At 29.3% G+C, this 27,210-nt stretch overlaps 3 protein-coding genes across 3 annotated transcripts; all 3 read left to right on the forward strand.

Annotated features, from left to right (window-relative positions):
- Positions 1-869: 869 nt before the first annotated feature.
- Positions 870-2,157, forward strand: LOC110618409 (acyl-CoA--sterol O-acyltransferase 1). Its single transcript, XM_021761534.2, has one exon. The coding sequence runs from the start codon at positions 989-991 to the stop codon at positions 2,102-2,104; it is 1,116 nt and encodes a 371-aa protein (XP_021617226.2). The 5' UTR covers positions 870-988; the 3' UTR covers positions 2,105-2,157.
- A 6,915-nt stretch (positions 2,158-9,072) lies between these two features.
- LOC122723974 (acyl-CoA--sterol O-acyltransferase 1-like) lies at positions 9,073-10,179 on the forward strand. The gene has a single exon (XM_043958111.1). It carries the CDS (start codon positions 9,073-9,075, stop codon positions 10,177-10,179), a length of 1,107 nt encoding a protein of 368 aa, XP_043814046.1.
- A 7,430-nt stretch (positions 10,180-17,609) lies between these two features.
- LOC122723943 (acyl-CoA--sterol O-acyltransferase 1-like) lies at positions 17,610-18,875 on the forward strand. The gene has a single exon (XM_043958012.1). The coding sequence runs from the start codon at positions 17,667-17,669 to the stop codon at positions 18,780-18,782; it is 1,116 nt and encodes a 371-aa protein (XP_043813947.1). The 5' UTR covers positions 17,610-17,666; the 3' UTR covers positions 18,783-18,875.
- The last annotated feature ends 8,335 nt before the right edge of the window (positions 18,876-27,210 follow it).

The following is a 27,210-nucleotide window of genomic DNA, read 5'->3' on the forward strand; positions in this document are numbered from 1 at the left end:
AAAAAATATTTTGGTATTTTTCATTTTAAGTAATTAATAGGAACTAAATAATATTTTTCCTAGTGAATATCAAAACTTGCCTTCCTGTTTAGAATTTATATTTCTTAAAATTGTTAGGAATATATTAAACCAAATAATTTCTCAGAACTTATTTATATTGAATATTGGATACTCAATTTTTATATGTTTTTATATTTAGTTTTTAAAGTTCATTATAATAATTAAAATTCAAGATAAACTTATAAATTAATTCTACAAACAGAGTAGTATTTTGAAAATAAATTTATAATATAAAAATACAAATTTTTTTAACAATAAAATATGTAAAAAAAGATTTACAAAAATAAAATAAAATAAAATAAATTCTATTCATTTTTTGGTAAACGATATCATCAATTCACATCTTTTTCATTATTTAATGTTTCTTACGCATAATGGAATTAATCAGAAGAGTAAACACAAGCCAATATTTCTAAAGTTAACAAATTTTAATACCAAAGCTTCTACTATTAATATCAAAGAAAAGTCTTGGTAAACTTTCTTCTTTCTCTTCTCCTTCGTACAAGATACAAATATTTTTTTTTATTAATGGAGCAAAATTTAAATATACTAAATGAGCAAAATGCCTTCAACCAACAGACTAAAGAATAATATCTATATGAAATAATTAAAACGATTTCCAACATGGCATGCAATTGAAAAATAATAAAAAAAAATCATACCCATTATTTATTTCATATTAAAATTGCTTTAAAAAGGTATGAAGAAATTTCGTCCTAGTTCCTGTCCTTGATCACATAGGGAAAGCTAGCTTAAATTTCATGTGAAGGAAAACTGCCAGAAAAAGGTCCAGGAATCTAACCCCCCAATCAGACAATTGGCGTGCATGGTTCCACTATTTAGCTAGCTCCTTTCTTTCACTTTTTTAATAATGTTCTAATATCTCTGCAATTCCTCAAATTCATCAACTGATCATCCCAAGAAAATTATGGAAGAACTGTACAATTTCTTTAAGGTATGGCTCTCAGTTTTGGCATCTCTGATTTATTGCTATGCAATTGGCACGATGGTCCCAAAAGGTTCTGCACGATTCTTTTGCTTACTACCAATTCTATGCCTATTTCTTCTTCTTCCTCTCAACCTCTCCTCTATTCATTTTAGAGGTATGACAGCTTTCTTCATTGCTTGGCTTGTAAATTTCAAGCTCTTACTTTATGCTTTTGATAAAGGCCCTTTGTCTTCTTCCTACGACAACAACCCATCAATCTCTTTCAGTCGTTTCTTGCCTGTTGCTTGTTTTCCCATCAAAATCAAAAGAGAATCTCATCCAAATGGTGATAAACCAAATCCAGTTCGTACAAAGGTCCAGAAATCTATGACAAATTATGCAGTGAAGGGCTTGCTTTTGGCTATGGTGGTTCGTGTTTATAACTATAGGGAGTTTATACATCCTAATGTAATCTTGCTCCTATATTTTCTTCATATGTACTTTTTCCTTGAATTAATCTTAGCTATGGTGGGGGTCATGGCTCGAGCCTTGTTAGGACTCGAGCTTGAGCCACAGTTCAACGAGCCATACCTCTCAACTTCGCTTCAAGACTTCTGGGGTAGAAGATGGAACCTCATGGTCACCAGTATCCTCCGGCCCACCGCATATGAACCTTTTCTCAGAATATCGGCTTCAGTCATTGGCCGAAGGTGGGCTCCAATCCCCGCAATCTTCGGCACCTTTGTCGTATCGGCTGTTATGCACGAGCTTATGTTCTACTATGTGTGTCTCGAGAAGCCAACGTGGGAAATCACCTGGTTCTTTCTGCTCCATGGAGTGTGTTTGATGGTGGAGGTTGCCTTGAAGAAGGCGGTAGCCGGCAAGTGGAGCTTGTCGAGGTTGATATCAACTCCTTTGACGGTTGGGTTTTTGCTGGCGACTGGTCTTTGGCTCTTCTTTCCACAGCTTCTCAGGTGTAAAGTTGACGTTAGAGCGTTTGAAGAGTACTCGGCTTTAAGCGCGTTTCTGAAGAATGTTGGTCGTGCTTCTAGTTCTATGTTTGGATCTTTCAACAGATCTATCAATTGGTCAATAGTGAATACCATAAAATCTTAAAACTCACGTGCTTAGACAGTAACTATAGAATTCAAAGATATATTAATTTTGAAAAATTTAAGCATTTATTTTTATTAAATAGGATTGCTTACATTGGACTTCAAATTCATAAAAATAAAGAAAGTTGTACTTCAAATACTTATATTGCTAGTTTTCAAAATTTTAATCGAGTTGTAATTCAAAACACAACTGGTCAAAATTACAAAGGTATGAGATGAATGGAGCATATAATTAGGTTTCATTTTTGTGTTTGAGCGAATGATGCACTTCTTATTAAAGACTTTGTGCATTTTGAATTATTAAACATAACTAAAAAAAATGTTTTGAACCGGAATAGATTTTAGTTTTTAAATTTCAGATAAATAAGTTATCCAAGTACGGATAGATTTTAGTTTTATAAATAATATTAGTATCCAATTGAAGTTTTATATATTGATTATCTATTATTGAAACATATTTATATAAATAAATAATTATTTATTTATATTATTTATATTATTGATGTCGCATAACAGTCCACTAATATAAATCGTGAGCTGTTATTATGAGATAGTGCCATGCGATAAAAATCGGATAAATAGAAAATGCAGTTCATCCCGAGAAAGTAAGATACAAATGTCTTAACATCTAGATCATTATCAAGACTCGCCCTTCTCTCAACATGGAGAGTCTCGGCGCTAAGTTACTGTTAACCAGCACAGCCTAGCGTATTTTCATAATCATGAGATTACCAATCCATTAACTAACAATATATCTTATCAAACAGCCGGCTACATTTCTGTCGGATTACCAGAAAATGCTATATTTATTTTTACCTTCTTACAATATAAATCGTGAGCTGTCAATATGAGATAGTACCATGTGACAAGAATCGAATAAATAAAAAATGCAGTCCAAACCGAGGAAGTAAGATACGGATACCTTAACACCTAAATCATTATCAAGACTCGTCCTTCCCTCAACAGAGAGAAATAAAATTTTGTCTACCAAATCACCCTGTGCTCTTTTTATTTTGCAGATTCGGACCTAAAGAAGGAGCTGATGTAGCGTCATTAGCACTGTCTATAGGGAATCTCTCCAATTTCTCATAGAAATACAAATTTTGTGATTGTCTGCCTTAGTTTCTTCCTTCAATGGCCTCTAATCCTCCTAATTCTAGTCACGATATGCAAGACAACGGTACCACTAGAGTAGGCAATAATAGAAACCTCATCAGTATAAAAAATCTTCCCGAGAATGAATTACTAACTCGAAGCTTCTAGAAAAACTAAAGATACTAACAAAACTGCTAAAGAGACAAGAGAGAGATGACGTCCTACAAGGGAGCCAGAATTTGAATATGAAAGAGAATAGAGATGGTGCTTTGGAGAGATCGGCAAAAAGCCGAGAGACCGAAGGAATAAAAACCGTAAACCACGATCGAGGGTAGCTGCATACGAGGTTAATGGATGCCATTAGGAAAATTCAAAAAGAGTAGTTAGATGATGATTTTGCTATAAGAGACGTTTTCCCCCTCTCTCCTGAGATACTAGCTGAAGCTTTTCCTTCAAAATTCAAGTTACCTTCTTTGGATAAGTATGATAGGAAGACATATCCACGTAGTCACCTAGCTAATTTTCGTACAACCATGCTCCTCTAAAATATTAATGACATGATCATTTATCGGGTATTCCCCTCAATCCTCACTGGTTTAGCATAAAAGTGATACCATCACCTTCTTGCCAACTCCATTCATGACTTTAAAGAGTTAGCCTATACTTTCAAGCAATGATTCATCACATGTGTCCCTCCTAAAAAGCTATCCTTAGATTTGCAAAAAGTAAGGCAAGGAGAAATTGAATCCCTAAAGAGTTATGTGAATAGATTTAATGTGGAAGCAATTGAGGTGGATAACGTAAACCATAAAATGACATGCGAAGCAATTAAAAGGGATGCTGAAATATTAGGTTCATGAAATCATTAATCAAGAATCCAACCAGGGACTATTACCACTTTATAAAGAAGGCAAAAAATATATTCATCTGAATAATGAAAAGCAAGCATTGAAAGCGAAAAATGAGAAAGACAGTTTGTTCATATGGTCAAAGAGGAAGAAACTTTAAAGAAAAGACATAACAAAATTCTAACGTTACACACCATTGGATGAAAGTAAATCTCCGATGTATATTCTACTAGTAGAAACAATATTAATAAAGCATAAAACTTTCAGACAAATTCTAAACTACAAAATACTTAGGTAACTTCTCGTCCACTTTAGGCACCTTAGTTCCCATTCAGACAACCTTTTATCCATTCTAAGTGTTTTAGCACCCATTTAGGTGATTTTTCATGCACTTTAGGCATATTAGCACCCACTTAGGCGACTTCTCCTCCACCTTATGTACCTTAGCACTCACTTAGGAAAATTCTCGCGCACTTTAGGTGCCTTAACACCCACTCAGGTAACTTCTCACTCATTTTAGGTACCTTAGCACCCATTAAGGAGAGTTTTCGCCCACCATAGGTGCCTTAACACCTACTCAGGTAACTTCACGACCATTTTAAATGTTTTAGTGCCCACTTAAGCAAAATTTCACCATATAAGGTGCCTTAGCGCTAATCCAAGTGACATTTCGTGAAAATTAAATTTTGCTCCAAATAATTTCATAGGTCGAAATGCATTTTTCGGCCAAGTAATCTCTTGCATTGAAATCCACTTTTTGGCTAAGAAATTTCCTATGCTGAAATTCACTTTTCGGCCAAGAATGATGAAACACTAAGAAGAATGAAACTCTAAGAAGCATGAAACTCCAGGAAGGATGAAATACCAAGAAAGAAGCATGAAACTGTGGGTGTAAACCCCCAGCTCAGACACGCAGATTCAAAGCAAGACATGAAAAGAACGGAGTTAGGGGTTAGCATTCGAGGGGTGATCTCGAAATACTGGAAGACCTCTTTAAAGAAAGAAGAAAAGGGGAAGGACAGACCGTATTCCCTCTGTTTGAGGAAGAAGACTAAACTGACGTCCCTTTGAGGGTCGATTAAGCCAGGGGGAGAAGGATCAAGAAGAACAATCCTCTCATTACGGTAAGGAGCCCGGATGTGGTAAAGAGGGGTATCCAGGTATTCCCTAGAGATGAAATTCCTAATGTTAGATGGGGTGATGCTAGACTCCAGGTTGACGACATTGAGGAGACTAGAACTATCCATGGAGGAATAAGAAAGTGTACCTGAAACACAGTAAAGATGGATAAGCAGAAGAAGAAGGCAAAGGAGAACAGAGAGCAGAAGAGAAGCAAGCTTTCTGAAAAGACAGAGAGAATTCGAAATGTGAAACAATAAAGAGCCGAAAAGATGTTTTGAACAGTTTTGCCCTTTGGCGGCGCGGTCATGATAACTCTCGATATTTACCCCCTTATCACTCGAAGCAATAACTGACGAGAAGGTAAAGGGGCAATTGATGACCGCTGGATTTCTTCACCCCGGACAGAGGCCAAGCCCATTAAGAAAGCCCATAATCTGAAGGCTTCTAAATCTCTTTTAAGAGCCAGGTCCAGCCCGCTCAGCTCAAAGACCGGACTCCAGTCAGATTCTCCAATCAGGTCGGCCCAGCTCATTCGGCCCTATGAACAGATCCCCTCTAGGCCTAGCCTTATCTTTATCTTCTGGCCCAGCTCGGAACCCAAAAAGAGTTCAACCCATTCACTTTGTGGGACCATCCGTGGGACCATCCGCATGCGTACCTGGGGAGAATCAGGGGCCGTTGCGCATGGGACAGAGATCTGATTCCCTCGTACGTCCATATCAACGTAGCAGGGACAGGTGGTCCAATGATACACGTTCTGTTACACGTCACTAGCAGCCAAAAGGAAACATATAAAAGGAGAAATACTCTCCTCTAGGTCTAAGTTTTTCCAATCTTACAGAACCCATTGTAAAATCCTATTTTCTGGATCTCAGATCATCACATGTTTTTAAGACCGATTCAATTATTAAAATACCTTCTTTTCTCTTTATTGGAAGAAAATATTGATTTTAAGATCAACGGTGTTAAAATTGAAAAAATGATTTAACTGAATTAATTTAAAAATTCAGTTTAATTTTTTATTATTTTAATTTTTAATTTTAAAATTTTTAGTTATTTCGGTTCAGTTTAATTTTAATAAAAAAAATTAAAAAAAATTAAACCGAACCGATTAATAATTATAGTATATTATTTTTTATAATATAAATAGATTAAATCATAATAAAATTAAAATATTTTAATTAAATTTTAAAATATTAAATATAAGGTGGAAAAAGTAAAAAAATATATATATAAAAAGTCAAAAAATATATTAAAAAGTCTAATTGATCAAATCGAATTAAATCAAATCGAATTGAATCAATCTAATTCAATTTAATTTCTATCCACAATTAATTTGATTTAATTTTCATACATATTAAAATTTTTATTTTCAATTTATTCGATTCGATTTAATTTTAAATCAAACTAATCGAATACTCACCCAATATAGTTAAAAGAGCAATGCATATTATTTTCAAAAGTGAAATTCATCATGCAACTTATATTTTTCTTAAAAACAAATATTATTTAATTTATATATTATGAAAATTTTATTAATTAATTTGTAATATTTTAAAAAATACAGTACATTTATTAATTTTAGCTATTAAAAATTAAAAATATCTAAAATAGGCTTAATTGATTGACTTGATTACTCACTCAATAAAAAAAAAAAGTAATTTTTACGAGAATTTTTTTCTCTTACCTTTTAGTATCAATGATTATGACATTAGTTTAAAAATCTAAAAATAGAGATTTATTAATAAATTTTTTAAAATTTTAAAAAAACTTTAATGTATTTTTAAAAATAAATTTAACTAATATATAGAAATTAAATAATAATTTTTTCTTCAAATTTACTCTATTGATCTCTAGTTTATTATGTTCTCTGTTGAATTTTTTTTTTTCTCTAGATAATGTTGAATTAAGCATATGAAAATTTTATTTTGAAAAAAAAATGTACACAAAACTTTAGCAGCACATTTGATTACTTCATCCATTTATTTTTATTCATCACTTTAATTTTACAATTTTTTTAAAAAATGTTTATCATTTTAAGAAAATTAAATGGCATTGTTTTTAAATTTATTCTTACTTTTATTAAACACAAAAACATTTTTTATAATTTCTAAAATCTATTCTTACTATTTTCTTTGCATTTCTCTCAATTTTCTCACTTTTCCAATTATAAATAAATGGAAACAGACTAAATTAAAATTAATTTAACCTAGTTAAGGAGTATTTTTTTTTTAATTTTTAGATGATTTAATGAATTTTTTAATCATCTTAAAAAAAAAGAAAAATGTTTTTTTAACAAATAGTTGCACAAAAGAGCCAAACTAATTAAAAGATCGTTGAGTGGAAAGCATTCATTTTTATTTGTTTCATATATTTAGCTATATTATTATTTGTATTTTTGTAAATTTATAATTTTTGTGTAATTTTATATAAAATTTTCAGATATGATATAATTAATAACAAATTAATTAAAAACAAAGAAAATAAATAATAAAACTAACAAAAAGATATTTTTAAAAAAAATCTAACTTTCTTTTTGAAAAAAAAATATATATAAAAAAAATTAAAAACTTTCTAGATACAGCCATGCAACTTAGATTTTCCTTTATCTCAAAACTCAACTGTTTAGTATATATATACATATAAAGGCTATTCAGTTCAATTTTCTGTTAATTATTTAAGAAATTACTAAAATATTTTATAAATATACTACTTTTTCATCCTTGAATTATATTAGAATTAACATTTGCATCCCTTTATTTTTTAAACAAAAATGCTTAATCAAATTTTGATTTTATCAAATTTAAAAATATCCTAGTTTTGAATATATACAAAGTGACTTTTTTTTTTAAATTGAATCAAAATACAGAAAAATAAAAATTAAATTTTAAAAATATAGGAAAAAATATATTAATTTTAACATAATTTAAGAAAAAAAATTTAAATTCTACTAATTAAAAAAATACTAGTTGCAGTAAATTTTTCAAGTGATTGTCTAATATTTTTCATTCTATTAATTGAAGTATAAAATATATTTATGATTAATTAAAGAGAAAATATAATAATTAATTTAGTATTATTTCTCAACCAATAAAATAAAAAGTATTAAACTATAACTCAAAAAAGTATTAACTAATTTATTATATATATATATATATATATATATATATATATATATATATATATATATATATATATATATAATATTGAGTCTAATTAATATTTTAAGTTTGAAGACTAACCATTTTAAGGAGAATTCCAATATCTACACGTTAGATCCCATTTCTAAAACTGTTAATAAATTTTAATTCCCAACTTTCTAATTTTGAAACTATAGATATGAAAGAAAAATCGTGGTGAACTTTATTCTTTCTCTTCTTAGACGTTGAAATATCTTTTTTGTTAGTAGAAAAATTAATTAAGGAGAATGAACTCGAATTTAAATATATGTATTGACCAAAAATTAAACAAATTAGACGAAAATGAAATAATTAAAATCACTACAAATTCTCAACACGACATGCAATTAAAACTAAAATATATATATTCATAATTATTATTTGATATTAAAATTATTCGAATTTTACTTATTTGATTAATTTATATTCATAAGATTAAAGTGATTCTTTTAAATTTTAAAAATAATTTATTTTAAAATTTTAATTAAAAAAATAAATTTATAATATCTCATCTCTATCTCGTATGATAATGAAAATCATATATAGCGAAATCTAGCTCAAGTTTCATGCCAAAGAAACTGCCAAAAAAAGGCCCAGGAATCTAGACCCCCAATCGGACAACTAGCGTGCATGGTTCTACTGTTTACCTCCTCTCTTTCGCTTCTTTAATATTCTAATAACTCTGCAAGTCCTCAAATTCATCAACTGATCATCACAAGAAAAATATGGAAGGAGAACTGTACAATTTCTTCAAGGTATGGCTCTCAGTTTTGGCATCTCTGATCTATTGCCACGCCATTGGCAGGATAGTCCCAAAAGGATCTGCACGATTCTTTTGCTTACTACCAATTCTATGCCTGTTTCTTCTTCTTCCTCTCAACCTCTCTTCTATTCCTTTTAGAGGTATGACAGCTTTCTTCATCGCTTGGCTTGCAAACTTCAAGCTCTTCCTTTATGCTTTTGGTAAAGGCCCTTTGTCTTCCTCCGACAACAACCCATCAATCTCTTTTGGTCGTTTCCTGCTCGTTGCTTGTTTTCCCATCAAAATCAAAAGAGAATCTCATCCAAATGGTGAAGATAAACAAAACCCAGCTCCTAGCAAGGTCCATAAATCTATACCGAATTATGCAGTGAAGGGCTTGCTTTTGGCTATGGTGGTTCGTGTTTATAACTATAGGGAGTTTATACATCCTAATGTAATCTTGCTCCTATATTTTCTTCACATATACTTTTTCCTTGAATTAATCTTAGCTATGGTGGGGGCCATGGCTCGAGCCTTGTTAGGACTCGAGCTTGAGCCACAGTTCAATGAGCCATACCTTTCAACTTCGCTTCAAGACTTCTGGGGTAGAAGATGGAACCTCATGGTCACCAGTATCCTCCGGCCCACCGCATATGAACCCTTTCTCAGAACTTCGGCTCCAATCATTGGCCGAAGATGGGCTCCAATCCCTGCAATCTTCGGCACCTTTGTCGTGTCGGCTGTTATGCACGAGCTCATGTTCTACTATGTGTGCCTCGAGAAGCCAACGTGGGATATCACCTGGTTCTTTCTGCTCCATGGAGTGTGTTCGATGGTGGAGGTTACCTTCAAGAAGGCGGTTGCTGGGAAGTGGAGCTTGCCGAGGTTGATATCAACTCCTTTGACGGTTGGGTTTTTGCTGGTGAGCGGTTGTTGGCTCTTCTTTCCACAATTTCTCAGGTGTAAAGTTGATGTTCGAGTGCTTGAAGAGTATTCGGCTGTAAGCGCGTTTCTAAAGAATGCTGATCGTGCTTTTAGTTATTTGAACAGATCTAGTAATTGGTCAATAGTCAATACCATAAAAGATTGACAAAAAAAAAAAAAAAAAAAAGAAAAAAACCATAAAATCATAAAAATCAGGCAGTAAATATAAAATTTAAGACATACTAATTTTGGCAAATTTAAGTATTTATTTTTATTAAATACCATTAATTAAATTGTACTTACAAATTCTTAATAGTTTGCCAGTGTCAAATTTTTAATTAAGCTGCACTTCAAAACACAGCTGGTTAGAATTATAAAGTTATGAGATGAATAGGGCACAAAACTAGGGATATTTGTGGGCTGGGTTTGAGTATATATTCGAGTTTATATGGGTTTTGATTTTATAAATTGTATTCCTATTGAATTTGAGTATTATACGTTGGTTATTTATTATTAAATTTGTTTATATAAATAATTAATTAATTATAGTTTATATATTTTATAATTAATATTTATATTTTATACATATACTATATATAGAATAAATAGAATTTAAATCTTTTATTTAATTATTGAAATTATAGAATATAAATTAATTTTTTAAATTATATTTTATGTAAATGATTTAATTAAAAGTTTATAAAACTAAATAGATTTGAGTATTTTTGGTAATGGTAATCATCTTTACGGTTCAGGTAATTAAACATATATTTTCATTAGATTTTAGACGAGTTTGAATATTGAATTTACTAAATCAAGTTTGAATATTCCTAGGCATAGATAAAATTATAAAGAATTAATTATAGTTTATTTTTTCCTTCAAAGGGAGGGAGAGAGACTTTATACAAATCAGCAAAAAAATAGCCAACAACATCTATCTGGTTCTCTATCCACTTCACACCATACTCTCCATTATATGTATTATTTACCATGCTATCCGCCACTTGATGTCCATGGCCTTTGCCTTAACTCTTGGCATTTACGGACCAAATCACTTAGTCGAAAAACTCCATCACCATTCCCTAATTTTAGTTTGAATAGAAAAACAAAACAAATACTTAAGTCAAGGGTAGACCGGATCAGTGACTAAATACTTCGTAAAGCATGAATAGTTCTTTATAACTATTTAATTGCTTTGAGTTGTCCATATCCATAATCCTGCATAGAGCAACATTCAACTTATTATCAATACTTAATTCAAATCTATTTTGTCTCAAACTACTAATAGCATCTATGTTATCAATATGAATTACATCAATAGGATATTTTAAATAATCATAAACATTTAATTTAATTACTTTTCCATCAAATTTTATGGTGAGTATATTGTTACGTACATCAATTTTAGTTCTAACCATACTAAGAAAAAATCTACCTAATAAAATATCAAATGTCTTGTTAGCTTTATCATCTTCAATATTAATGATATAATAATTATTAGAAAAACTAAATCATCAACTTGAACTAGCATATCTTCTAACACTCCAATAATATAAACTATAGACTTATTAGCTAGTTGAATCACAGTTTGGCGGTTCTTTCAATTTTTGGATCTCAAAGCAAGTCTTTTTCACGATCGAATTTGGTCACGAGAAGAAATAAATTAATTTAAATCAATTATTCAGTAATAGCGCTAAATTTTAATGGATGTGAAGTTACAAAAAATAATCTATCCAAATCCAAAAAAAAAAATAATTACATATATAGGCTGAATAGAATCATATCCGCAAAGAATTGACACTAAAAATTTCTAATCAATAACCATAAAAATAAATAATAAAAATAAAAAAGGATTTTGATTAAGAGTAAAACTAAAATAAAAATCAAGATAATTAATAAAGAAAGTAATAATCAAGTAAAAATCAAATAATAAACTTGAGAGAAAATCAATAAAAATAAATTTTAGTTGAAAAATATGATCTATTTTAGTTGTGAGAATTGATTATTGAAACAAAAATAAATCTTTATTTATTCTAATAAATTGGCTCTAGATATGCGAGATACTCCTCACAACAATCTCTCCTAAGTGTAAATTAATTAAAAAATATTTGTAAAATTAATCTAGCTAACAAATATCCAAAAAACATCTAATTGAATTTAATTTATTAATTGTCTTAAAAATTATAGAGATTCAATTCTAACTTATTAATTGTCTTAAAAATTATAGAGATTCAATTCTAACTTATTAATTGTCTTAAAAATTATAGAGATTCAATTCTAACAAACAAATCTAATCGCGTGATAAGTTTAAGTGAGAGTATGCAATTACTTAGCAGGTTACAGACTCAAGCATCCCAACTAACAATATATTACCTTTATAAAAATAAACAATGAGTTTTATTGATCGATCAATAAAGTAATAATAATAAAAAGAATTAAAATTTAATGAGGTCTAAATCTCACAATTCTTAAAAAAAAATTCAAATTTCAATCTATTTTCAACTAAGAGAAATCAGCCATTCATGGTGGTTGAAAGTATAAAAATCAGATGTAAAAATAGGCCCCCAAGAGAAAGGATTCACTGTTGTTATAAAAAAGAGCTTATAAAGCAAAAATCCAAAGAAATTGTAAATTAAATTTTTTTTTTTAAAAAAAGATAAAATCCAAATTTTCTAAGTAAGATAAAGTGTTGATTTATTTTCTAATGAGAGAGAATATTTCCTAAGCTTATTGGGTGAGAATCCCATTATTCAGGGCTGAATTAAAAGTCTTTTAATGAAAAATCACGAATCTACCACGTTAATTGCATTTCTGCTACTATTCAAAGTTTTGTCCAATGCTTTGATAAAGGTTTTAGGCAAGACTTGATCTTTTGTTATTTTAAGTCAATAAATATTTTTGTTTAAGTCCGTTGGTCGAGATTCAGTCTAGTAACTTCTCCAAGATTATTTTTCATCTAAATTTTCCATCACAAAATTTGCCCAAATAAATAGAGATCTCTCCAATGATTGCCAAATATAAAAGTAAAATATATATTGAATATATGCACCATTAGAATCACTTCATCTATATTTTTTTTTTTTGAAATAAGGGTTGGGGGAGTCGAATCTTAGACCTTTCAAGGCTACATGATGCACTTTTTACCAGGCTAAGCCTTGGAGTGCCACTTCATCTATATTTAAAACTAGCGCTTATATTTTAAGTTTGATAAAAATAAAAAATATTGATTAAAAGCACTCCGAGACTTAGCATTGTGAAAAGTGTATCTTAGTAGATTTGAGAGGTCTAAAGTTCTACTCCCCCAACTCCTATATCAAAAAATATATATATATATATTGATTAAAACACTTATATTATTAAAAAAAATTTAAGGATACAAATATTAATAATTTTAATGTAATTCAAGAAGGAAAACTTAGTTTATTTCTAAAATATTTTGATAATTTCTCATATAATTAATAAAAAAATTAAAATGACTAGCTTTTAATTTAAAAGAGTAAATATATATATATATATACTGATTAAGTGTTATAATAGAGAAAAATATATATTAATAATTATATATTTAAGATGAAAAAATAATTGGTCGAATACATACTTATACCCGTATGTTAGTTGGAATTAAAGTGTTGAATATTTAAAGTTAAAAAAATTATATTTTTTCTGTCTTACAATTTTTGTTTTTATATATATATTTTTTAAAAATTATTATTATTTTTTATATTATAATAATATATAAATTAATTATTATAATTCTATTTAATTATATTTTATTTAAAAATATCTCTTAATATTTAATAAAATTTAATATTTTTAAAAAATTATAATTGAAAAATTAATAAAAAAATTTTATTTTTATTAATATGTATGAAAAAATAAAATAGACAAAAATTATGAAAGGAGTGAAATATCAATTAACACAAATTAATTTTATTGTCTATGCTTTATATATATAAAAAAATTATTATAAAAACAAAACAATAAAATTTATCAATCAAATAATTTGATTGATAAAATAAATTACCGACTAGTTATTAATTATTTAAAATATCACCAATAAAATTATCAGTTATTTATGAATAAAAAATCGTAATTATATTTTTATTTTTTTTGCTAAATATTTTTTATTACACTATAAATTTTAGTGATTATACTCTAAATTTTTAAGAATGGATAAAGTTAAATGAACATATTTCTATTATTTTATGAAAAGTTAATAATATATATCAATTCTCATCTTTTTTCTTTTTATTAGTCATTAATAATATAATTAATTTGTATTTAATTATTAAATTTTTTTTATAATTTTAAATAATATAAAATATAAATATGTAATTTATCAAAATAATTCACGTGTTGTTTTTTTTTTTAAATGGAGAGTGGCGGATTCGAAATTGAGATCTCTCAGAATTATTCGGATGCACTTCTCACCAAGCTAAACCTGTGAGTGTTAATTTATGTGTTGTTGTAATTTAATAATAGTAATATGTTGGTTGTGATTTAACAATAATAATATGTTGGTTGTGACAGAGACCTTTTCCTTGTAATTATAATATATGGTATGGTTCTGGTTATTCAAGAGGACTTTCCTTTTTCTCTAATTTTAGATGGATACTCATTAATAATATTGTTGTTATCAAAAGAAAAACATGTTAAATGTGTATCACAAATTAAATGAATTATTTTTTAAAAAATTTTAGAAAATTAAAAGAATTATTAAATTTGGGATGCCATGTCCATAGAAATTGTCAAAATCAAAATTTTAACCTTAATAATTAAAGAAATAAAACTTATGATACAATATTTTCAAAATAAAATCTAAATATTTTAAAATTAAAAATATGAAATTATTTAATTTTTTTATTTTTTATATCAATATTAATTAATTATATAAAATTATAAAACAATATTTATGCATTAATTTCTTTAATTATATGAAAATGGGCTTGGATTGAATTTCCCAGTAAAGTAATAGTCAAATTATGTATAAATTATGCACGAGTTAATTTGTGTTTATGAATTAAATAGAGTTTAAAACTAAAAATTTTAGTTAATTAACTAAATTAAAAATCTTCTTAAAAAAATATACAGGATAAAATTAAATTTTCAATTAAAAAATAATAGTAATGGCACCAAAATGGAGCAGACAAGAAATTTGGGATTCTTAGGAATCAAATTGGGCGTCTATTGAAGACAATTCAACAAAATTTTCATTCATTGAATTTTCAGGCACCTGTCTCCGCTGACTGATATAATTTATATGGTAATACATTTTTTATTTATCTATTAAATTTAAAAAAATTATTATTTAATCCCTCAATTTAATAAAATTTATTAATTTTAAAAAATATATTAAAAGACATATTCAAAAATTTATTAATTAGACCATCAGTTAATTTTAATCATTAAATATTGAAAAAATTTTAAAATAAAAGACTAATTAATTTAATTTTTAAAAAATTATTAAAAAATTAATAAATAAATTTTATTTATATTATAGGAATTAAATAGTTAAATATTTAATATTTAAAGTTAAAAAAATTAATTAATAAATTTTTTAAATTAATAGACTAACTAATGAGTTTCATTAAACTTTTAGGATTAAATTATTATTTTTTTATAAATTTAAGCGATTATTTAAAATTTAAAATTTTGTAATAATTCAATTTAATTTTTTATATTATTTTTTTAAAATAAAAAAAATTATTTTTTTCAAGAATAAAATTTTTATTTTCAGAAAAATAAATATTACTCTACTTTACAAAAACTGATTTAAATTATTTTTTTATAAAATAATTAATGTCAAACGGATAATAAATAAAATTGCTGATGGTTTCTTAGTTAGTAGCTAAGGATTTACCTTAATTCTGATTTTTTGATTTTAAGATTCTCTTTTTCCGATATAATATGTCCATTATGGATTTTAAATATTATAAAAAATGGTAAAAATATATAGATTTTAAATATTTTAAGACATGGTAAAAATAAAAATTTTAAATAAAATTTTATTAAAAATATATTCGTTAATTATTAATTGAAGAATTCCATCGTTCCCTTGACCCGACGGCAGCTTTCTATTGGTTACCTTTCTTTTTCTAATTTTGAAACAGAAAAATTAATAATTAAAGAGTTTTTTTTATGTTATTTTACTTGTTTTTTTATGAAAATTTCCAATCTAAGATTATCTTTTGGAGGAGAATATTCTCCAAAGAAATTTATTATATAATTTCTATAAATTAGTAAAATTAATTATTTAATTCCTTTATTTTTTAAAAATATAATTAATTACTGTCTGCATTGCTGATTATTAATTTAATATTTATGAATTGTTAAACACTAAATAATATAGTGTTTTAAAATTGTAAGAACTAATAATTAGAGATAATATTATTTTAATTATTTTACTCGTTATTAATAAAAAAAATAAATAAAGAGACTTAGCAGTTAAGTATTCAGAAAAAATAGATTTTAAAGCCTATGATATGCATAAAATAATTTATATTTAAAAAATATTTTTTTGAAAAATATTTTTTATAAAAAATATTTTTGAATAAGATAATTTATTTTCTGTTGTTTAATTTTAATTTAAAAATTAGAATTTATTAATTAATTTATATAAAAAGATCTTAATAAATATTTCAAGAGTGTTCCAAATATGAAAAAAAACATTTTGGTATTTTTCATTTTAAGTAATTAATAGGAACTAAATAATATTTTTCCTAGTGAATATAAAAACTTGCCTTCCTGTTTAGAATTTATATTTCTTAAAATTGTTAGGAATATATTAAACCAAATAATTTCTCAGAACTTATTTATATTGAATATTGGATACTCAATTTTTATATGTTTTTATATTTAGTTTTTAAAGTTCATTATAATAATTAAAATTCAAGATAAACTCATAAATTAATTCTACAAACAGATTAGTATTTTGAAAATAAATTTATAATATAAAAATACAAATTTTTGTAACAATAAAATATGTAAAAAAAAAAGATTTACAAAAATAAAATAAAATAAAATAAATTCTATTTATTTTTTGGTAAACGATATTATCAATTCACATCTTTTTCATTATTTAATGTTTCTTACGCATAATGGAATTAATCAGAAGAGTAAACACAAGCCAGTATTTCTAAAGTTAACAAATTTTAATACCAAAGCTTCTACTATTAATATCAAAGAAAAGTCTTGGTAAACTTTCTTCTTTCTCTTCTCCTTCGTACAAGATACAAATATTTCTTTTTTTATTAATGGAGCAAAATTTAAATATACTAAATGAGCAAAATGCCTTCAACCAACAGACTAAAGAATAATATCTATATGAAATAATTAAAACGATTTCCAACATGGCATGCAATTGAAAAATAATAAAAAATAATCATACCCATTATTTATTTCATATTAAAATTGCTTTAAAAAGGTATGAAGAAATTTCGTCCTAGTTCCTGTCCTTGATCACATAGGGAAAGCTAGCTTAAATTTCATGTGAAGGAAAACTGCCAGAAAAAGGTCCAGGAATCTAACCCCCCAATCAGACAATTGGCGTGCATGGTTCCACCATTTAGCTAGCTCCTCTCTTTCACTTTTTTAATAATGTTCTAATATCTCTGCAATTCCTCAAATTCATCAACTGATCATCCCAAGAAAATTATGGAAGAACTGTACAATTTCTTTAAGGTATGGCTCTCAGTTTTGGCATCTCTGATTTATTGCTATGCAATTGGCACGATGGTCCCAAAAGGTTCTGCACGATTCTTTTGCTTACTACCAATTCTATGCCTATTTCTTCTTCTACCTCTCAACCTCTCCTCTATTCATTTTAGAGGTATGACAGCTTTCTTCATTGCTTGGCTTGCAAATTTCAAGCTCTTACTTTATGCTTTTGGTAAAGGCCCTTTGTCTTCTTCCTACGACAACAACCCATCAATCTCTTTCAGTCGTTTCTTGCCCGTTGCTTGTTTTCCCATCAAAATCAAAAGAGAATCTCATCCAAATGGTGATGAACAAAATCCAGTTCGTACAAAGGTCCAGAAATCTATGACAAATTATGCAGTGAAGGGCTTGCTTTTGGCTATGGTGGTTCGTGTTTATAACTATAGGGAGTTTATACATCCTAATGTAATCTTGCTCCTATATTTTCTTCATATGTACTTTTTCCTTGAATTAATCTTAGCTATGGTGGGGGTCATGGCTCGAGCCTTGTTAGGACTCGAGCTTGAGCCACAGTTCAACGAGCCATACCTCTCAACTTCGCTTCAAGACTTTTGGGGTAGAAGATGGAACCTCATGGTCACCAGTATCCTCCGGCCCACCGCATATGAACCTTTTCTCAGAATATCGGCTTCAGTCATTGGCCGAAGGTGGGCTCCAATCCCCGCAATCTTCGGCACCTTTGTCGTGTCAGCTGTTATGCACGAGCTCATGTTCTACTATGTGTGCCTCGAGAAGCCAACGTGGGAAATCACCTGGTTCTTTCTGCTCCATGGAGTGTGTTTGATGGTAGAGGTTGCCTTGAAGAAGGCGGTAGCCGGCAAGTGGAGCTTGTCGAGGTTGACATCAACTCCTTTGACGGTTGGGTTTTTGCTGGCGACTGGTCTTTGGCTCTTCTTTCCACAGCTTCTCAGGTGTAAAGTTGACGTTAGAGCGTTTGAAGAGTACTCGGCTTTAAGCGCGTTTCTGAAGAATGTTGGTCGTGCTTCTAGTTCTATGTTTGGATCTTTCAACAGATCTATCAATTGGTCAATAGTGAATACCATAAAATCATAGAACTCACGTGCTTAGACAGTAAATATAGAATTCAAAGATATATTAATTTTGAAAAATTTAAGCATTTATTTTTATTAAATAGGATTGCTTACATTGGACTTCAAATTCATAAAAATAAAGAAAGTTGTACTTCAAATTCTTATATTGCTAGTTTTCAAAATTTTAATCGAGTTGTAATTCAAAACACAACTGGTCAAAATTACAAAGGTATGAGATGAATGGGGCATATAATTAGGTTTCATTTTTGTGTTTGAGCGAATGATGCATTTCCTATTAAAGACTTTTGAATTATTAAACATAACTAAAAAAAAGTGTTTTGAACTGGAATAGATTTTAGTTTTTAAATTTCAGATAAATAAGTTATCCAAGTACGGATAGATTTTAGTTTTATAAATAATATTAGTATCCAATTGAAGTTTTATATATTAATTATCTATTATCGAAACATATTTATATCAATAAATAATTATTTATTTATATTTTTTATATTATTGATGTTGCATAACAGTCCACTAATATAAATCGTGAGCTGTCATTATGAGATAGTGCCATGTGATAAGAATCGGATAAATAGGAAATGCAATCCATCCCGAGGAAGTAAGATACAGATATCTTAACATCTAAATCATTATCAAGACTCGTCATTTCCTCAACATGGAGAGTCTCGGCGCTAAGTTACTGTTAACCAGCACAGCCTAGCGTATTTTCATAATCATGAGATTACCAATCCATTATTAACTGACAATATATCTTATTAAACAGCCGGCTACATTTTTATCGGATTACCAGGAAATGCTATATTTATTTTTACCTTCTTACAGTATAAATCGTGAGCTGTCAGTATGAGATAGTGCCATGTGACAAGAATCGAATAAATAGAAAATGCAGTCCATCCCGAGGAAGTAAGATAAAAATACCTTAACACCTAAATCATCATCAAGACTCGCCCTTCCCTCAACAGGGAGAAATAAAATTTTGCCTAGCAAATCACCCTGTGCTCTTTTTATTTTGCATATTCGGACCTAAAGAAGGAGCGGGTATAGTGACTGGTGTCGAATCCGTCAATTTAAAATTTACTTTCCTTTTCTTGATTGATAAGAACTTGTAAATAGGGTAAGTGAGTATCGATTTCACAAAGACCTTAATCCTGTTTAATTTAGATAACCAATTTGAAATAGTTTAATACAAAAAGTGAGAAGAAGAGAGTTTTTTTGATAAAAGTGATTTTGTCTGAGTTTTTTTGATAAAAGTGATTTTGCCTTGTGCAAGCCAAAAAAAATAAACTTAAAAGAAAATTAATAAATAATGCAATTGAAATTGAAGAAACAAATAATTAAAAAACTTTCAGCTGAAGGTAATCAAATTGAGATATTTTGCAGTTGATCATTGGTTAGAAAAAAAATATTTCATATTATTATCTATTGTTTGGTTATAGTGGTCAAACACGCGAATCCAATGAATTCTTCCTTATAAATAAATTAATCTGCTTCACGATTAAATTAATTCTTAGTTAACTAAAGACCCCAACACGCGTATAGATTTAATTAGTCAACTGTATTAAGAGAGAAGAACCCAAACTTGATCAATAAAAACACGTATTTTATTTAAATCAAATATATTAATTTCTTGATATAAACTAATATATTAATTGCTACTTGTTATTAACCCAATTAAACAATTACGGATTTAATTAGATTAATTAGCAATATGTTATCTTTCCAAGAGATTCAATGGGTCCCTTGAATTCTCAAGAAAACAACAATGGAGGTGGTGTTCCTCGAATTCAGAAATTAATAGAAAATAGAAATAAGATGAAGAGAATTAAAGTGCATAACCTCACAACTTGAATAAACCTCAATTTAATTTAACCTTCAACTAAAAAATAATTGTTTAGCCACTCATGGCCATAATAAAATTATAACAACTAAGCAAAAGAAGAAGAAAAAAATGGAAAAGAGAGTGGGGGGCAGCAAGAGAGGACATGAGAGTGAGAGGTAGAATATGATTCATAGGTTTAATGCTATGAGCCTTTATATAGGCACAAAAAGATAAAACTTAATAATTTAAAATAAAATCTACTATTCTTATCTTATCTCTATTCTAATCTTATCTCTATCCTAATCTGATTGAGTTTGATTCAATTTGACCCACTTGAAGCTGATATTATCCTTGCTTAGAAGGCAAAATCTATCTTATATGCCCATCGCCTTGAGTTACAGGTTTGGTCAAGATTATAACCTCCAGTGTAAAAATCCTTTAATTCAGCATTTTTTCGTCTCTTTTCTCGACTTCTGCTCACAAACCTATACAAAATTAAATTCAAATTCAAATTAAATATTTATATCAAAATTACAGTAAAATCAAGGAATTAAATGAGGAAAAAATTGTGAGTTTTGCAACTCATCATATAGCGTCATTAGCACTGTCTATAGGGAATCTCTCCAATTTCTCATAGAAATACAAATTTTGTGATTATCTGCCTTAGTTCCTTCCTTCAATGGCCTCTAATCCTCCTAATTCTAGTCACAATATGCAAGACAACGGTACCACTAGAGTAGGCAATAATAGAAACCTCATCAGTGTAGAAAATATTTTCGAGAATGAATTACTGACTCGAAGCTTCTAGAAAAACTAAAGATACTAACAAAACTGCTAAAGAGACAAGAGAGAGATGACGTCCTACAAGGGAGCCAAAATTTGACTATGAAAGAGAATAGAGATGGTGCTTTGGAGAGATCGGCAAAATGCCGAGAGACCGAAGGAATAAAAACCATAAACCACGATCGAGGGTAGCTGGATACGAGGTTAATGGATGCCGTTAGGAAAATCCAAAAAGAGTAGTTAGATGATGATTTTGCTATCAGAGACGTTTTCCCCCTCTCTCCTGAGATACTAGCTGAAGCTTTTCCTTCAAAATTCAAGTTACCTTCTTTGGACAAGTATGATAGGAAGACATATCCACGTAGTCACCTAGCTAATTTTCGTACAACCATGCTCCTCTAAAATATTAATGACATGATCCTTTATTGGGTATTCCCCTCAACCCTCACTGGTTTAGCATAAAAGTGATACCATCACCTTCTTGCCAACTCCATTTATGACTTTAAAGAGTTAGCCTATACTTTCAAGCAATGATTCATCACATGTGTCCCTCCTAAAAAGCTATCCTTAGATTTGCAAAAAGTAAGGCAAGGAGAAATTGAATCCCTAAAGAGTTATGTGAATAGATTTAATGTGGAAGCAATTGAGGTGGATAACGTAAACCATAAAATGACATGCGAAGCAATTAAAAGGGATGCTGAAATATTAGGTTCATGAAATCATTAATCAAGAATCCAACCAGGGACTATTACCACTTTATAAAGAAGGCAAAAAATATATTCATCTGAATAATGAAAAGCAAGCATTGAAAGCAAAAAATGAGAAAGACAGTTTGTTCATATGGTCAAAGAGGAAGGAACTTTAAAGAAAAGACATAACAAAATTCTAACGTTACACACCATTGGATGAAAGTAAATCTCCGATGTATATTCTACTAGTAGAAACAATATTAATAAAGCATAAAACTTTCAGACAAATTCTAAACTACAAAATACTTAGGTAACTTCTCGTCCACTTTAGGCACCTTAGCGCCCATTTAGACAATCTTTTATCCATTCTAAGTGTTTTAGCACCCACTTAGGTGATTTTTCGTGCACTTTAGGCATCTTAGCACCCACATAGGCGACTTCTCCTCCACCTTATGTACCTTAGCACTCACTTAGGAAAATTCTCACGCACTTTAGGTGCCTTAACTCCCACTCAGGTAACTTCTCACCCATTTTAGGTACCTTAGCACCCATTAAGGAGAGTTTTTGCCCATCATAGGTGCCTTAACACCTACTCAGGTAACTTCACGACCATTTTAAATGCTTTAGTGCCCACTTAAGCAAAATTTCACCATATAAGGTGCCTTAGCGCTAATCCAAGTGACATTTTTTGAAAATTAAATTTTGCTCCAAATAATTTCATAGGTCGAAATGCATTTTTCGGCCAAGTAATCTCTTGCGTTGAAATCCACTTTTTGGCTAAGAAATTTCCTATGCTGAAATTCACTTTTCGGCCAAGAATGATGAAACACTAAGAAGAATGAAACTCCAAGAAGCATGAAACTCCAGGAAGGATGAAATACCAAGAAAGATGAAATCCTAAAAAGGATGGAACCTAAGAAGGATGAAACCCCAAGAAGGATGAAATTCTAAAAAGGATGAAAGCCCAAGAATGATGAAATCCCTAGAAGGATGAAATCCCAAGAAGGATGAAACTCTAAGAGGGATAAAACTCCAAGAAGGATGGAAACTCTAAGAGGGATGAGAACTCCAAGAAGGTTGAAACTCCAAGGGGGTTGAAATTCGAAAATTATAAGCCAAACAAAGTAAATCCACCACAGCTAAAAACCTGAAAAGTGTCAAGCAAACACAACACGATTGAAAATATGAAAAGGATCAAGTAGATCCATATAGCCAAAACCCCAAAAGATGTCAAGCTAACCCACCATGGTTGAAAACTCGAAAAGTTTTAAGTAAACCCACCACAACCCAAAACCCGAAAAGGGTCAAGTTGTAACACCCTTTACCCTATCAAGGTGTAGATTGTCACAAATTATACTTTCTTAAATATTTCAAAACTAAACCATTTCCTTTATGTGTAATTACCAAGTTATTAGATAGTTCATGTAAATTTTATAAAGTGAGTAAAATAAATGCGAGATTTTAAATTAAAATTTTAGCAGAATTTCCTCTGTTTTATCAGTATTTCAACCTGTAGTATATATAAAAAATATATTTATAATTATATTATCAATTGTCATTTGATATCTTACAATTCTTTAATTTAGCACACATTTCATAACAACATCATTAATTATTTTTCCATGATTATCATCACATGCAAATGTTTAGCTCTTTTTCTTTATCCATACATAATTATATTATTTTAACTTACATAACCTTCAAAGCCCACTCTATTTAATATATACATGCCAAAATATAACTATATCATGACTCAAAAACTCAAAACAACCAACTATGATAATGGTTTTGATGCCTGATATTGATCTCTGATGACCTCTGCAGTTATTACTTTATCTACAACCTGTATGAGGTAAAAACTAGCACGTTGAGCTAATGCTCAGTTGGGTGATAGCAATCAAATAATAAAGTAGAGTAAGCATATTTATGTATATAGATTATTAAGTAAACAATTACAAGCATGTAAAGTGTGGTTAATATGATACAAATCATACTTGTCAAACTTCCTAGTATAAGATAGGAGTGCAATATGTATCCTTGTGCACCCTAAGAATTTTCTTCAAAATCAATAAAACATCTCCTTTTGCCACTATTGCACATTTTATATTCATAGCAAATCACCATAACTTAATGCATGTAATAGATGCAAACATGTTTACATTCATCGGTAATTTTACAAAAATTGAGCATCAATCTTAATTAGAATCTCAGCCCTTATAAACACATAGTAGGATCGACTAGGTAGATAAAAAGTTATAACGGTTAGCTCAGGGTGTCAAACGGTAGGCTCAAAGGTTAAAACTGTGATAGCAGAGCTTCATGGCCATGCTTATGAGGTACCTGATATGTAACCTCAAATATAGATCATGTATCAGTAGCAGTAATGCAGACTCTGTATATTTATATGGCATACCATACCCTTAAGCTAACATCGACTCTTATTAAGTTTACTAGGGTTAAGTATCATTAATTCAATGCATCAATTTATTTAACATAAATACATGCCATTTGAAGCTATTTAAAATCATTTCCAAGATACATATATCATACGCCAAGGTTAATAAGATAAGAAACTCATGGCAAATAGTTGAAAACTTTGTCGATTTAGCATTCCAATATTGCATCAAGTCAATTCACTTCTTGCATTTCATACTACTAACAAGTAAAGAATGGTAAGTTTTACTCAAATTATCATGCACCAAAGAAGTTTTATTATCAAGAAAGCACGTGCGAAAATCAAGTACGACAAGCAAGCATGTCAATTTTTATGTATTCCAATCCAAGAGGGCTACATTCTGCCATATTTTGCATCAACTTTTCAAGCATTTTAAAGTTATAATTTGACTTAAGTTTCTTCACAATAAATGTGTATTTATATCATATCTTCCAACAAGGTATAATTCATGCAAATCTGATCACCTTAACTTAAGTGATGAAGTTTAATTTACAAGCTGTTTAATAAGGTCTTAATCGATCCAATATTGGTATTTATTTATAGTATCATAAAACATATCAGATGCATGCATTTTCATACAAATTCAAGCTTAAGTTTTTTGTACAAAGTTTTAGGTATACTTCTTAAGATTCATTTGGCACTGGTCTTAACTAATTTTATTGAGCATAGAATTAATTATGGTATAATCAATATAGTCTGTTTCGGATGCTCTATCACCGTGACCAGTTTATGTTCACTTGTAATTTACATCATCTTACTTATAGATTCGGAATTTGGTCAAATCATGAAAATTTTAGTTCTTTGTCTCAGTTTTTATTTGATATATCTTAGGCCTAATTTTGACAACTATATAAGGAGTTATGAGGTTACCAACTCAATCTGCCTTGTTAAAATCTATTCTGCCAAATTTACACTTTTAATTTTCATCTTAAATTTCTTTGCTTTGAACTTTTCAAACACCATTCCAACATTCATATTACATATTTATACAATTAAAGCAACATTTTCAGTAAATAAAATCAATCCCTAATTTTACATATTTATGAGAAAAATAAAGGAAATCAGAAAATCATACAAACACCAAACCTTTCTTGAATTTCTCTTTCTTTTTCAATTCTACTCTCTGGCTATCTCCTTTCCTTTTGATGTTTCTTCACCTAGGTCAATTTATATCTTAGGGAAAGATTGAATAAATTGAAAAATTAAAGCTTTATAATTTAAATTCATGCATGAAGAAATGAGAAGATGCTATTTCCTACATACTCCTAAGCTTACCTTTGATTTTCAAGTTTGGTGCATATGGAACCCTAAACTTTTCCTTCTTTAATTCTTTCAATATATGGCTCTTTCTTTATCTCTTGATCTTAGAGTGAATTTTGATTAAAAAAAGAAGTTGATTTGATGAGAAATTATCTTGAATTTGGTGGAAGAAAGAAAAAACAAGATTTTGGTTTTCAATGGCATAAGTTTCGGCCATAAGAATGATGGCTCGCTAATTATATCGTCTATTTTATTTTTGGATATATTTGTTTCTTTATTTGAGTTTTCTATAATTCAACTATTAGCAGTTTAGAGCTATACTAGCACCTCCCTTAAGTAACTCGGAGTAAGCTAGCACCTCCCCTAATGCCACTTGTTCTAATAGTGAAATGGCCTAAGTCATACCTAGTGATGTCACTATTCTTAATTATGGGTTTGAGAATGTTACACAAGTAGATCCACACAACAAAAAACCCAAAATGTGTCAAGCTAACCTACTATGGCCGAAAACTCGAAAAGTGTCAATTAGATCCACACGTTGAAAACTTGAAAAGTGTCAAACCCACCATGGCTACAAACTTGAAAAGTGTCAAGTAGGCCCAAGAAGCCTTCCACGACCAAAAACCCAAAGCAGCCCCACCAACAGTCGAACAACTTTTCAAAAGCACCAAAAACTCGAAAGTCTTAAAACCAAAAACCTTAAAAACCGAAAGCCAAATGAAGAAAAGCCAAAATCCAAAAGCTGAAAATCCAAAAACTCAAAAATCCAAAAGCTACAAAACTAGAAGCCAAACAAAGAGAATCCAAAAGCCAACAAGCAAGAAGGGAGGGAAACCCGAAAGCTTGAAGACAGAAAATCCAAAAACGAAGGGGCTATAGACTGGAAGTCTGAAAACTAAGAGCCAAAAAAAAATCTCAATTAATAAGAAGATTTAATTGAAACATGAGGACTCTCTCCTATGAAGCATATGTACAAAAATAATAAAAAAAGTAGCAAGCCTAAAGATTCACAAACTAGGGAGAGACTAATGATACAATACCCATATAATTAAGGAATGGACCGAGAAATCAGAAAGCTCGAATAAAAGAGAATCATAGCCCGAATACTCTATGGGTTATCTGGAGTCTTAATTCAGATAAAATCCTAAATAAAAGTCAAACATAATACTTGTCCTACTAAAACTATATAACAGATTTCAAATTCTATTAAGATGAAACTTCTGACAAGTTATATATATGGACAACCTCCAGATATGCAATCTCATCTTATTATTGATCATTTTCAATAAATACACCATTGAACCTTTCACTGACTTAAGATTGGAGGTTTTGCCCACTGAACCACTCGTCTCTCTTTTTATTTTGCAGATCCGCACCTGAAGAAGGAGCCGGCGCAATATCAATTATATTCATTTCTTTTCTT

Source organism: Manihot esculenta, chromosome 7, assembly GCF_001659605.2.
Source record: "Manihot esculenta cultivar AM560-2 chromosome 7, M.esculenta_v8, whole genome shotgun sequence".
Lineage (NCBI taxonomy): Eukaryota > Viridiplantae > Streptophyta > Magnoliopsida > Malpighiales > Euphorbiaceae > Manihot > Manihot esculenta.